Here is a 13,387-nt window from a genome sequence, read left to right as displayed (position 1 = left end):
AACAATAGAAAAATAAAGTAAATAAACCCAACACATATTGTAAGTGTGTGCAGTAATTTGACCTTCTTCAGTGAGAGCTTACAAAGTAGAAATGGTTGTTCCTTTGGTTAGTTTGGATCAACTTAACACACAGTTGAAGTTCTGGCAGATTAATTGACTTTCCGCAATGACACAATGAACTGCACTTTTTGCACATTTCATAAAGCTTAAAACTGTTGTTTATTTGTGAGTTTTTAAGGCCAAAGTAACCTCAAAGGTCTGTTAGTTTACAGCTCCTGTAGGGACTCAGCTCCTCTGTAGCGTAACCCTCCGGTGGCCATCCACCTGCAGCAAAGGAAAAAAGGTATTGTTCACTTTAGCAGGGACAGCCACGGTTAAAGGTTTTTAAAGTGGCTTTGTTCTCTGAATTAATGTGTTACAAAATGATGCAACCACTCACATGCTCAGGTTTCCATTTTTGTGTCTCATCCCTAGAAACAGAGAGTGAGCAGATCAAATTAAAGACAGGCATGGTGTGGGACGTTTTATCTTCACACTGTTTGGAATACTCACGTCTAAGTTGCCATACTGTCACCATGGCAACAACCAACAACACCAGCACCACTGGCAACACAATGGCAGCCAGGTGACCACTGTGACTCTCCTTGATTTGGGCCTGGCAGAGAGGATTCAAAAACAACTCAACTTAAGCTTTACCGGAGATATTTAAAGACGTGTTGAGAACATCACAGTTGTATTGACAGATTTATGGGAGGGGGGAGGGGGGGTGCAGAACATCAAAAGAAGCTGACAGCAGATACACAGCCTCATGTAAGCGGATTTCGTATTCTCCAGAATCACTGACTCCACCTTCTAAGTGACATTTAGTTAATGTTATCTATTTTCAATCTTTGACTATTGGTGTGACAGAACGAGGATAATGAAGGTGGCATTTTGGGCTCTCTAATTGAGATACATTTATCACTATTATCCAAATATTTAAAAACCAAAGAGGCCTAATCCATTGATTAATTTGCAGCAGATTAATGCATAATGATCTTAAATATTAGTTTCAGTCCAATACAATATGGTAAAAAAAAAATCTTGATCTAAGCAAACTGGAGCAGTTGATCTTGTTTTAATGTTGATGCACAAGCAGTAGGGCCCTAATAATGATAGAAGCCTAATGAGCGATTATCTAATAATAAACTGTAAAAGTCCCAGGTGCCATTTATCTTCATTGACTACTTAGCAGTGTCCTTTTTTACTCAAGGGACGTATTGAATGCATGACTTTAACGGGTAAGAGACGTTTCACTGGGTGGTATTGGCATCATTACTTAAAAAAAGGATCTGTCTACTTCTTTTTGAAGTCCCTAGTTTCATACTTACAGGAGCATCAGGAGTGTCAGTAGATAAGGTGGTAACGGGATCATCGCTGTGATGGCCTGTCAGGGACAATCACAAAGGAAAGTAGCCAAGAGGAAGAGAGAGAGGAAGAAAACTGCTTAACGTGCAACAAACTGTGCATCTAACAAACGCAACCGCGCTGAGTCTTCGGGCCACATAAAGTGTGTTTCCTGTGGTTAGAGGAACTGTGGTTTTGCTATAATAGAATTGAGCTCATTTATATTTTGGGCTGCCTTGTTGAGGGTGAGTATGGGCCACTACTTTTGCTTCTACAGAAACTGAGAAAAAAAATATATTTGTTAATTGATAATGAGGGCATCACTATGGCTGAGTTCAGCAATACAAACACAAGTCCTGCCCTGTCTGATGTGACAATACCATTGAGACAATGAGAAGAAAAAACAGTGAGAATCAAGAAAATACAATACCTGGTTCTCCAGTGGTGATGGTGAGGACAGTACTAGCTTTACTGGTGCCCTGACTGTTCCTGGCAAACATGCGGATGTTGTACGTCGAGGGATTTATCTCTATTATTGTGGCGTCTGTTTGGTTGGGGCTAAAGTCTACAACTGTCTTTGTGTTATCCCACGAGGCTGTGTGAGGAAAAAGAGCCAAAAGGATCAACAACTTAAGTTAAGCTTCCAAAGTTGAATTACGGTACAGTGTCAATGATTGAATTTCTTCAGTGAAATGTTCTCATACCGTTAACTGCTTTATACTCCAGGTAATATCCAGTAATGGCGCTGTCACCTTCGAACCCAGGAGTCCATAGAAGGGAAATTGTATTGTCTTTGACCTCATTTACCTGAACCACTGGGGGATCAGGGGCCACTAGGAGACACACCGAAGAGACAGTTAGGATAGATAAAATACATATTCCCTATAAAACTTTAGTGAAATGTGAACGTTCTTCAGGCAGTCAGTGGAGCTGTGAATAATGGCTCTACTGCTATGGGATAACTCTACTCCTATGGGATGCTTTGACATGGATTTGGGCACATTTTGAGAATTAAGGAGACTTTGGATTGACAGCTGGAAGAGTTGAAATAAAGCAAATCTGGATGTAAGGTGTGCAATGAAAAAGCTATAAAAAGTTACAGTAATTTCAATTCAGTGCAACAACTCTTACTTCCTCACCACAATGGTTTGTTATAAAACTTCTTCCTCATTATCATCCCAAATTCTTAACCTCTGTATAAAAGTTTCCTTAAAAATACTTTAACCTGGGGGCGCCCTTAGCTCAGTTGGTAGGGCGTCTCCCTCATGGGGCTCGGCCAGCAGCGGACCCGAGTTCGATTCCAGCCCGCGGTCGTTCTCTGCATGTCACTCCCCTCTCTGCCCCATTTCAACTCTGTCTCTACACTATCAATAAAGCATAAAAATGCCAAAAAAAAAAAAAAAAAAAAACTTTAACCAAATCACGAATGGCTTCCAAAGTACCTGATGTGAAGCTTGCAGTTGAGTGTAGTGTAGTGAAACCCCAGTCATCCCAGACTGTGGCGGCAGTAACAGCCTCAACTGGGAACAGATTTTAAAATAATGATAATAATTCTATTCATAATACATGTATTTATATTTACAGTTCCCAAGATGGAATAACACATACCTGTACTTGAAGAGAAACTTGTATTGTCTTGTATCCACATTGTGACAGCAGTGTAAGTCGACGTTAGTGTTGACACTGTTGACGTTGTGAGAACTTGAAACAAAAAAAAAGCCCAATCTGTAATGATTTGATATTAAACAGGCATCATAGCAATAATACAATTCATCAAATTAATTGAATATCCTCTCCCCTTTTCCTACTCACCCTCATCCAGAGTTGAGCAGAGAGGTGCAGTGGAGGCAGGTCCTATTCCTGCATTGGTTTTGGCCTGTACAATCACTCCGTACGGGGTAGAAGGCTTCAGGTTGCTCAGGATTACGTTCTGTGGTCCCGACGTGGCGGCCATACTTACATGGTGCCAGCCTCTGAACTGTCTGCCTGTTGGGTCGTACTCTCTGTAGCTAATGCTGTAACTCCGCAGAAGCCCATTTATGAGCTCTGGCCTTGGAGGCTGGTCAAGAGAAAACAAACACTCTCAAATGCTTTAACCAAGATATTTACCTTGTATATTTTTTCTATTTTAAGAATTACAGATGGCTGGACAGAAATCCAAAAGTCCATTGTTGCAATTTTTACAGAGCCAAAACCAGGGAAGTGCATAGACAATTCACATTTTTAACTTTCAAATATTTTTCTATGTCTACATGTATTTAATGGATGTTCATTTAAGATCAATTTTGTTTCTCATTTGTTACTATTAAACTGTTGTATTTTCTCAAATGCAAAAAAAAAAACTACAGCGTGATATCGGTTTTATACTGCATATTAAAATTAGCCATTAAAAAACCCATATCTGTCGACCACTATGTAGACTATGCAGAGTATCTTTAGCATTTATTTTTCCAAATATCAAAAAACTACTTTTTAAAATTGTGAATAAAGCTTCAAAATTGGGTCTTTACCTTCCAGGAGACTTTGATGCTACGAGAAGTGAGAGCCACCACCTGCATGTCCAAGGGAGGACCCTGTGGTGCTGCAGGGGGAGGGGTTAAAGGGGTAATTCATTAAAAATGCAATTATAGTTATTTTAGTTCCTTTGGTTAGCATTTGAAAAACAGTCGAAAAATAACTGACTCTACCTGCTTCTTTCATGGTAAATGTCAGAATATTGCTGGCCTCGCTCATGCCCACATTGTTGATAGCAAACATGCGAATGTTGTAGCTCTTGGCCGGACGCAAATCCACCAGAGTCAGCTGAGTCAGTTCAACATTAAAGACTTCGGTCCTCAATGCAGTATCCCAGGATGCTGTGCAACAGGAATGGATAGAAAAGATTCACATTGCAATATTAGCTACCTTATGTCCAAATTGTCAATACTATTATTGTGTTAGTTTTCTTGTGCTTACCATGTTTGTTTTTGAGGTCAATCCTATAGGTTGTAATGGGCCTGCCACCGTCAAAACCCAGAGTCCAATGAACAGTGATAGTTCTCTCCTTCACCTCCCTTGTCTCCACCCTCAAGGCATCGGGGCGTACTAATAATAAAATAAAAACACCAATATAGTGCTTAAATAGTGCTGACTGGAGTAGCCAATTCATCAATCCAAATTGCTAACAGTTTTACAATAAATATATCATGATGTCATTCACTGATCAAATAGTGTGCTCGTTCCAGCTGCTCAACTGCAAACATTTCTAAAGCATTTTTTCATTACACAGGGAGCCTCTGTTGAATTCCAGGAACCAAACTTTAAACGTTATCCCAAATACTACTTGTTTTCTCCCCCTTCATACATAATAGCTTAATCCTTGTGGGTCTCACCTGCCACTACCGTCAGAGTCAGCTGGTGTTTGTGATCATTGAACCAGCCCGGTATCTCCACACGGCAGCCGTACTTCCCTGAGTCGCCCTCCTCCACCTGCCTGATGGTCAGCGACACATCACCCCTACCAATATCACCCATCAACAGGTAGCGCTCCGACAGTCTGCTGGTCACCGATGTACCGTCTGACTTGATCACCTCGTTGGCACAGCCACTGTTGGGGATGGCACCTCGGCCCCAGCATGCAGAAAGCTTTCCATAGTACTGAGCATCATAGTTACAAATCAAATTAACATCTTCTCCCACTCTGGCTATAATGCTGTCTGCAAGCACACCGCCTGAAAGGGTAGAAAGTCCTGTTGGCAGTAAGGAATATTCGGTAAGATATTATTATCAAATAATTACAAATGCAAATCATTCTCATAAATGTCTCACCTAGTAGTAGACAACAGAGGAGACTACAGAAAAAAGAGAAAAATCTTCTGCCAAAAAAAATCATTTTACTCTCTTGTCTTTCGAATCAGTCAAAGGACTCTGTTCACCTGCCAACCACTCTAGACCAAACCCCAGTGTGGTTCCAGCTTTGAAATATTTCAAAATCACATGATGCCGTCCTTGATATGCTCACACAAACAACTTCTGCTCCCAGAAGAGGAATGTAGAAAGGAGCTGTTTCCTTCTATGCGGTTTTGGTTCCTTATACTTGAAGAGGCACACTGTTTCATTTTGATGATTAGACAGACACAGAATCAAGGTTATCAAAACCCTGTCCGGACCCTTGTTGTTTGGCCTCAATAATTGTAGTAGGAGTATAGGGACAACTTATTTATTGGGTGAGCAGCTTTGCATTAACAGAACATCTGCATTGAAATGTGTTTTCCTTTTTTCTTAATTTTTTCCCTGACTTGGAAATGATCTTAACCAATAGAAACTATTCAAAATATTGATAAGACTCTGAAAACATCTGAAGTTAGCTTCTCTGCCAACTGTTATTGTCAGTGGGAGAGCACAAACAAAAACGGTTTTAGATCTCTTATCTTCATTTTTCATCAATTTGCATGCAGGTTTACTCAGTATGTCCCAAAGTATAACTGGAAAATGGAAAGTCTGGTTTACTCAAGGTCCATGCACTCTTAGGTCCCATAGACTGCTGAATAAACATCTGGGTCTGCTGGATGTTTAGTAACCCAGCACAGAACTTCCTCTTCAGGCATTCCTACAAAACTTGTACTAACTCATTGGTACAAACTAACAATAGAATACAATAAAAAGCTGTGTCTTTTTGTTATCATTGTAACTATTTGTAGGATTGAAACAGCAATTGATGGAGAAACACATACAACTGCAACAATGGGGAAACATGCAGACTTAACACAAATTCTGGTGATTTCCAGATGAATTTGAATTTCCTTTCAGAGCCACATCAAGAGCATTTCCTTCCATTTACTCACTGTATATTTCCTGAGTCTTGCTGAAATTGCTACAAAAATTAATTGAAGAAAATAACAAACCAAAACAAGAAGTTTAGAATTCATAGTGACTCTTTACATGATAAAAAAGAAATACGTAAAAAAAACAGAAGTGGAACAACAACCGAGAGAAAGCCACTTACAATACAGAGTTAAATTCAGAGTGCTTTTGTTTCGGGATGTTCAAATAACAGACATGTCATCCATCCATTTGAATAATAAATAAAACGTGTTGTGGTGTGATTTACATGGATCCACATTATGAAATTGATGACAATAGCATTTATGACAACAGCAATGTAAATGAACCAAGGACATTGGTGACTCTAAACTGTATTTAAAGGGTTAACTGTAATATTATTTTATAATGTTTTTAGTCCAGTAGGTGGCATTCTGTCCTCAAGTATTAAAAAAAAAGCTTTTTTCATGCTGTGAGATTAAATAAAGCATTACAAGAAAACAAAACACAAGTAAAAACAAGAAAATTGTATTAATTAATCTGCAGGATATTTTTACATCTTCTGAGCTGCATATGACACACATTTCCTCTTAATCTGTGAGCTGCTGCTTTAGAGAATTTTGGTGCATTTTCTGTTTACTACACAAATAAAGACAGACACTTTCGGATAACTCTTGGTTGTTCTTGTCATGCTGCCTGTCACTCAAGCTTTTTCACTCTGTCATAAATGTTCTCAGCAGGTTGGATCAATACTTTGGCACAAATCTTGTTCCTGGTCAAAAACAAAACCCCAATATTAGGTGATTATCTGAGTATAAAGAAGCAGGTACACAATATTGATATTCAGCAACACTCTGGATTCAATTTTGTGACAAAGTTTTTAATGATCAGTGCCAACAGGTTATTTGTTTTTAAAATATTTGTACACAGTGCCTCGAATAGTTCAGTAGCCTACAGTTTATGGTCAGGACAAGAGTGCAGTTATCACAATGAAGCAAGAATTAGCCATTAGTCATGCTGGTATGGTCAACATGGTTAAAAGTCAAACATGAATCACTGGAATTAGATTTGATGAAATGTCATGCTGCCCATCCAAGGCGGCTTAAAGGGCACTGTATTGGCGCTGAATCTGCTAAATGAACTGAATACAATTCATATGGGATGAAATAAGGACGCCCACCTTTGTGACTTCAACTGTTCAGTGAATTTCCACTTTTAAATTGTAAAATCAATCTGAATGGCCATGGAGTCCCAAACTATTATCCTTTCTACACACACTGAAAATAAAGATGAAGTTTATCCAGCCAAGGTTACCCAGTCCCAGGAAGGCTTTGGATTATTCCTGCAAATAAAATTAGCCTTATCCTTAGTGACTGGAGCAATTATAATTGGTACATTGTTTGAAATATGTGCTACGAATATGCACTTTATTGAAAATATAGCCACTATATATTCAAAACTGTAATATTAAAGCTGAAAATATATATACCAGGCCAGAGTTGCAACAATTATAATGCCTGACTAATTCTGTGTCACCTTCTTTACTATGAAAAATGTGGAGGTCGTCAACACTTCCGCAAGGAGTCGAAACACACAAAAACTTCAAATTAGAATAGTTGAAAAAAGAAAACTTCATAATTTATCCATGCTTATGAAAACACTGATAATAAAATAACTGATGCAAGCAACTTAGGCGAGAAAAAATAAGACGTTTTTAACAACTTGGTTCATTTACATTTTGGGTTGTCGTGCTGAATGCGAGAAGGAAACCATTTGCCAAATGAAGCACTTGTGGATAATCAAAGGAAAAAACAACAACATTAAATGTAGTGAATTAAATCATATCTCTTCTGCAGAGAGACAGACCGCTGTGATAATGTTACCGAAAGACAAACAGATATGATCTTACATGCATTTAAATGACATCAAAAACACATTTTGAGTTAATATCTTAAACAGAAAGTCTGATGTGTTGATGGTGTTGCCTGATGATATCATATTATATTCAAGTCTTAAGGCTGTGATTTCCCCGACAGAGAGAGTTTATTTTTTCAAAAACCATTATCATTATCAATTCTCTGTCAACTGAGTCAGTTCAAGATTTGAGAATACATTTCTAACTGCAGTATCCCAGGAAGCTTTGCAACAGGAAATAAAAAATAGTGTGCAATAAGATTAACATTGCATTTTCATTCAGTTCAAACTACAACATACAGTATACTCTCTTGCTTGAACTCAGAGCTCTATTGAAATTGGTGGAATTGGTCTGTAGTTGCTTACCCAGGATGTGTTTCAATAAATCCTATAGGACATGATGGGTCACCTTCAACACATCACTCCAGGCAACAGTGAACGTGCCATTATCAAGGGATACAATGAAAGAAAGAAAGGCCTGATAACAATGCGCGTAGCTGCATTTTGATTTATGTCTCTGATTGGGAGAAATCTGTTTGTGGTTTTTGAACACATGTTTTCAGAGAGGATGGAGGGGGAGAAAGAAGGTGGATTTTATTTTCTACTTTGGGAGTCTCTAGTTACACCGGGGACCAATATTAAAGGTGCAGTGTGTAATATGAAATCATCACAACAGTTCGTCTCCATGGCTCCCGTTCAGAGAAGCAACAAAAATTCTTCAAGAAGATTCCAACTGGTAGTTCTGATGGACACAGTGTGGCCAACTGTGCCATTCTGTGCTTGTGTAGAGCTGATGACATTCGAACTATGATGCTTCCAAAATGGCGGCGCCCATGCCTCGGTCCATGGTATGGAGAAACACAGAGATATAAGAGACCCTTTCTAAGGGAAAAAATTATAATTTAAAAAAAACATCAGCTATTATGCTCTAAATTAACGTAATTATGGATATTATAATTATTTTCTACCAATTATGCCATGAAAAAAATCCCCAAATTCTACACACTGCAGGTTAAATGTTGAAAAACCATTGAAAGGGGCATTTTGGTCACATATAAATAAAATGGGAAATTCTCGTGACTGTGAAAAAATTATTTTAATCTGAATCAGTCACCTTACAGACGACACTAAACACAGTGTGGTTTCAGGTATGAAACCTTTCCATATCACATGATGGCGACCTTGATGTGCTCACACGAACAGGAGCACCCAAAAGAGCTCTTTCGGTTTCTGTCAATTTGATACCAGAAGTCGCACACTGTTTGTTTTTGATTAAAGGAGAGAGTTGCCTCGGGCAGAAATGTATATTTTTTCAAACATTCAAAGTTGACACATTTGAGCTGCTTTCTTCATGAAATATAAAGATGCCATAAACACAAAACTCATAGATTCATTCAGAGCATCTATCTCAGTGTTTTAGGGATGATTTCTCACCTTTTTATTTGTTTACTGCGCCTCACAAATCCATATAAGAAATTGCGCAAAATCTAACAGATGGCTGATGGAGTGAAGCCTTATATAAATACCACGGTGAAACGGAAAGAGATTGGAAGACCACATTTTATTTAGAGTGTTTCAGTGTAAAATTGTGACCTCAATACATTGTTTTCATGGATATAAACATGCCCAAAATTTAATCTCTGCCTACCCAAAAGTTAGATTGAGCACAGTGTGTAGTGTGACTGCCTGAGTATTTTCATGAAACAAAAAACAAACTCCAAAGTGTGTTTTTATCTTACTATTTATTTTTACTCTTCACTCGTCAAATTGTTTCAATATACAAATATAATACCAACTTCCTTCAAAGCACATGGATTTCTCCCACACTGTCCTCCTCCTCAATCGCTCTCTTCCCCTGCCAAACTGTTTGATGCTACTCTGTATTCATGGGTGGATCTTCTCTATTTTGATCAGGTCCAGTAGGTGGCACCATGTCCACAAGTCTAAACCTTGTCAGAACTTTTAAACGCTGCAAGATCAACTCTGCCATGAAAAGCAGACATAGCTATGAAACAAAAGCTAGTGAATTTTAATTTCATTCAATTTTATTGAATTTTTTACATCTTCTCACGTTTGACACACATTTGCTTTGTTTTAAAATGCAGTCTGAGGACAGTGGGTCATGGTAAGCAGCCCCTACTGTTTATTTTTACTAATCACATTAGTTTTTCCTTTAAAGCTGAAGATATATAGATGGATAGATCCAGCAGATGACAAGAAGTCTGTGGACTCTGTTGTTCTGGCAATGTTGACCATCACCATTTAACATTCGAGGTGATTTGGGATGCTTTCATAAATGTTCTCGGCAGTTGACGTGTCGATATGTTGAAGCGTCTTCCTCCGCAGAAATCCTCCCCCTGGTTTGAAGAAACATTACGTTTATATTTCATTTTCAGTGTAAAAAAGTAGGCCACACACCGTGACTTCAATCCCTCAATAAAGACCCCTGCTTTTTAATGTGTAAAATGAATCTGAATTCTTTGAGTCACAAACTATAATCCATTCCACACTTACGGAAAATAAAGGCGAGGATTATGATTATGGTGAAGAAGAAAATAGCTGCCACCCGACCGATGTTCCCCGCTTCCAGGAAGGCTTTGAATTCTTTCTGCGATGAAAATGAACCTTATTGTGAGGGACTCGGTCAATTATAATTAGAACACTGTTCCAAATATGTTCTATAAATATACTGTGTATTGAATATAAACAAAATCTCAAGTTGCGTTCCTATATTTTTCAAAAGAAGTAAGATAGAAGCAGCACACGTATAATTTTTATGCAATGTTTCCAATAAGGATTCAATTTTCACAACAGAATGTTCCAGAGGAAGGGGTCCATGTGCCGAAACATTGGTTGTAAATCAAGATGCAAGCCAACAACTCCCCTAGATTAGCTGTTCATTTTCCATCAGTTTGTCATAAAAAACAAGACATCAGACACAAAAACAATGTCGATTTGAGCCCCCCGAGAGTCCTACTGTTCTTTATAAGTATGATCCTCTATATAGATTTTGTGCTGGGAATATTTTCTTCTAAACAATATATTATATTTCCTCATCTTTGAAACAACCCGTACCATACCTCAGATGTCACGAGTCCATATGCGTAAAATGTTTGGTCGCCAACTTCCACATCTGTAGGTGCAGCTGTTGTCAATATTTCTGTGAGGAGTTGAAATCCTAAATTAGGACACAAATAAAATAATGTTTGGTTGAGATTTGCAACGGAAAAAGAGAGTATATTTTGATCAACATGAACACTTTTTTTAAATGATTTATTAATTTATTCACAGTTTCTGGCTCACCTTGTGTCCAATCAGTAGTTTGGGTCCAGTCCTCGGTAATGGGTTGTTCCTCAGGAGCTGGCAAAGAAAAAAACTCATTAAGGTGAGACATGGCAGGCAAAAAAGCAGTTTTTTCCAAAACTGGTAAATTTAAGATTTTTGCTTCCATGACATGCTTCTTTCATACTGGTATACTGTTTGCATCTGTATATTTCTCCTATACAACCATCTGTAACGGCCATCTCAAAATTTGTTTATTCTTCAATACTCTGAACCAAAAAGTTTCATGGCGATATCTTCTATGATTTAAAATCTTAACCCCATCACCTGCAGTGTCTTGCCTCAACTCTTAATAACAAGATTGAAAACGAGCATTACCTTCCTGCATGACCAGGTGTGTGTTGACCTTATAGTCGTTGAACCAGCCAGGGATCTCCACCCTGCAGCCATACACACCGGCGTCACTCCACTGAGCGTTCAGGATGGTGAGGGACACATCTCCGTCTGCCACCCTGTCCAGCAGCTGGTACCTGGGGGACTGTCTGAAGTCCACAGCCCCTCCCTGCCAGGAGAGGACTGTGTCGGAGCATTTGGACCTCGGCACCTTCCCTCGACCCCAACAGAAACCCAAGGTGCCATGGGTTTGGGCGTCATACCCACACGGCAAGGTGACATTGTGCCCGAAGAGACCAATGACCTTGATGGTACTGGAAGACACTGTGGAGGACACCAATACATTTGAACAGATTAGATGATTCAGAATGCACATCCAAGCACATGTACACTAAAACCCTCATACACCCACAAGCACGAAAGAAGCACAGAATATGCCTATAAATAACATTTTAAAAAGCACAAAATATCGACTTACCTTGGGTCAGGACCGAGAGGAGAAAATAACCTAGACCACGCATGTGTGTAGGCTATTGTATAACCATGGGGTGAGGATAAGAGGAATTTATCCCTCCACACACACTTCAGGACTGATGGTATCATGCACTGGTGTTTAAGTTCCCTTTATTGGAAACAGGAAGGAAAAGTCAATTCTAGTCATGTCTACTTTTGGGCTTGAATCCTTTTGGTATGCAGTGAGATTAGTGAGATAAAGATCTGTCTTATCTGCTGCCTGAGTTTATCACTGTCCACGCAGACATCAGCTCTCACCTGTAAACATGATAAAGGAAAACATTTTGCTGTGATACATATAAATACAAACCCGCGGTCTGACATTTCTTCAGTGTGGGAAGTTGAAACGAGGCCAGTGGAAGACGACACACACACAGGAAACATCACGAGTCACATACTGACATAAGCAGTAGTTAGAAAGCCCACTTTTCCTGTCTGTTTACAACGTGTGTGGCCCCTTAACATCAGCAAAAGTAATGTTACTCTAAATGTATGAAACTTTTTTGCTCTATTAACCAAGGACGGACATTTTTGGATTGGTTTTCCAAAGGGATTATTAAACTTTTCATCTCACCTTCTGCAGTAAAAGTGGTAACTTGGGTAGCAGTAATAATAGTGGACGCACACATGGAGGTTGTTGTAGTAATTTGCCTGTGATGAGTTGTTTTTCAAGACATTTCTCTCTGCTGCCCTTATTTAGAGACAAGAAGGCCTCCACGGGTCCCTCGGATGATTTTAATTTAAAGTTTCATTTTAAAGTTGCAAGATTTGTTCCAATTGCATAGTGCAGCAGTTTTATTAAAGGCTGTCTGTTTACTTGCGTTTTCCCAACAGCTTCCATCACAAAATGGCTTGAATTCATTTTACATGACTTCCAACAACACACGCACCATTCTCCACTCACCAGAATTCCCTTTTCATCCAGTTTTAAAATAATGTCCTCTAGCCATTGGTACAGAGGCAGAGAAAAGCCATGCATGAAATTATTTTTTTCATTCATTCCATTATTTCTTAACCTTTATTTATACAGGTAAATCCCATTGAGACCGAAGACTCTTTTGCAAGGGAGACCTGTTTTCCTTTCCCACGTTACCATTCA

At 38.9% G+C, this 13,387-nt stretch overlaps 2 protein-coding genes across 4 annotated transcripts; both read right to left on the bottom strand.

The window, feature by feature from the left end:
- Window positions 1-266: 266 nt before the first annotated feature.
- Window positions 267-5,483, bottom strand: LOC307256895 (cell adhesion molecule DSCAM-like; the record flags this gene model as incomplete). Its single annotated transcript, XM_080036011.1, has 12 exons — window positions 267-324; window positions 440-470; window positions 553-655; window positions 1,371-1,426; window positions 1,817-1,981; window positions 2,091-2,219; window positions 3,199-3,445; window positions 3,897-3,967; window positions 4,074-4,241; window positions 4,342-4,470; window positions 4,758-5,096; window positions 5,462-5,483. The coding sequence occupies 12 exons, from the start codon at window positions 5,481-5,483 to the stop codon at window positions 267-269; spliced, it is 1,518 nt and encodes a 505-aa protein (XP_079892137.1).
- Window positions 5,484-9,823: 4,340 nt separating this feature from the next.
- LOC307257074 (hepatitis A virus cellular receptor 1 homolog) lies at window positions 9,824-12,575 on the bottom strand. 3 transcript variants are annotated; one of them, XM_080036198.1, is made up of 7 exons: window positions 12,547-12,575; window positions 12,254-12,397; window positions 11,761-12,099; window positions 11,404-11,460; window positions 11,181-11,278; window positions 10,615-10,708; window positions 9,824-10,457 (listed from the first exon to the last, which is right to left on the bottom strand). In XM_080036198.1, the coding sequence occupies exons 2-7, from the start codon at window positions 12,294-12,296 to the stop codon at window positions 10,363-10,365; spliced, it is 726 nt and encodes a 241-aa protein (XP_079892324.1). In that variant the 5' UTR covers window positions 12,297-12,397; window positions 12,547-12,575; the 3' UTR covers window positions 9,824-10,362. The 3 variants fall into 3 exon arrangements, with proteins under 3 accessions (XP_079892324.1, XP_079892323.1, XP_079892325.1); XM_080036197.1 differs by lacking the exon at window positions 12,547-12,575 and having other exon boundaries at window positions 12,254-12,475; XM_080036199.1 differs by lacking the exon at window positions 12,547-12,575 and having other exon boundaries at window positions 11,181-11,260; window positions 12,254-12,475.
- Between the last annotated feature and the right edge of the window lie 812 nt (window positions 12,576-13,387).

This window comes from Ammodytes marinus, assembly GCF_949987685.1.
Source record: "Ammodytes marinus genome assembly, chromosome: 10".
In the NCBI taxonomy this organism is placed as follows: Eukaryota; Metazoa; Chordata; class Actinopteri; order Uranoscopiformes; family Ammodytidae; genus Ammodytes; species Ammodytes marinus.
This window is presented reverse-complemented; position numbering and strand designations above follow the sequence as displayed.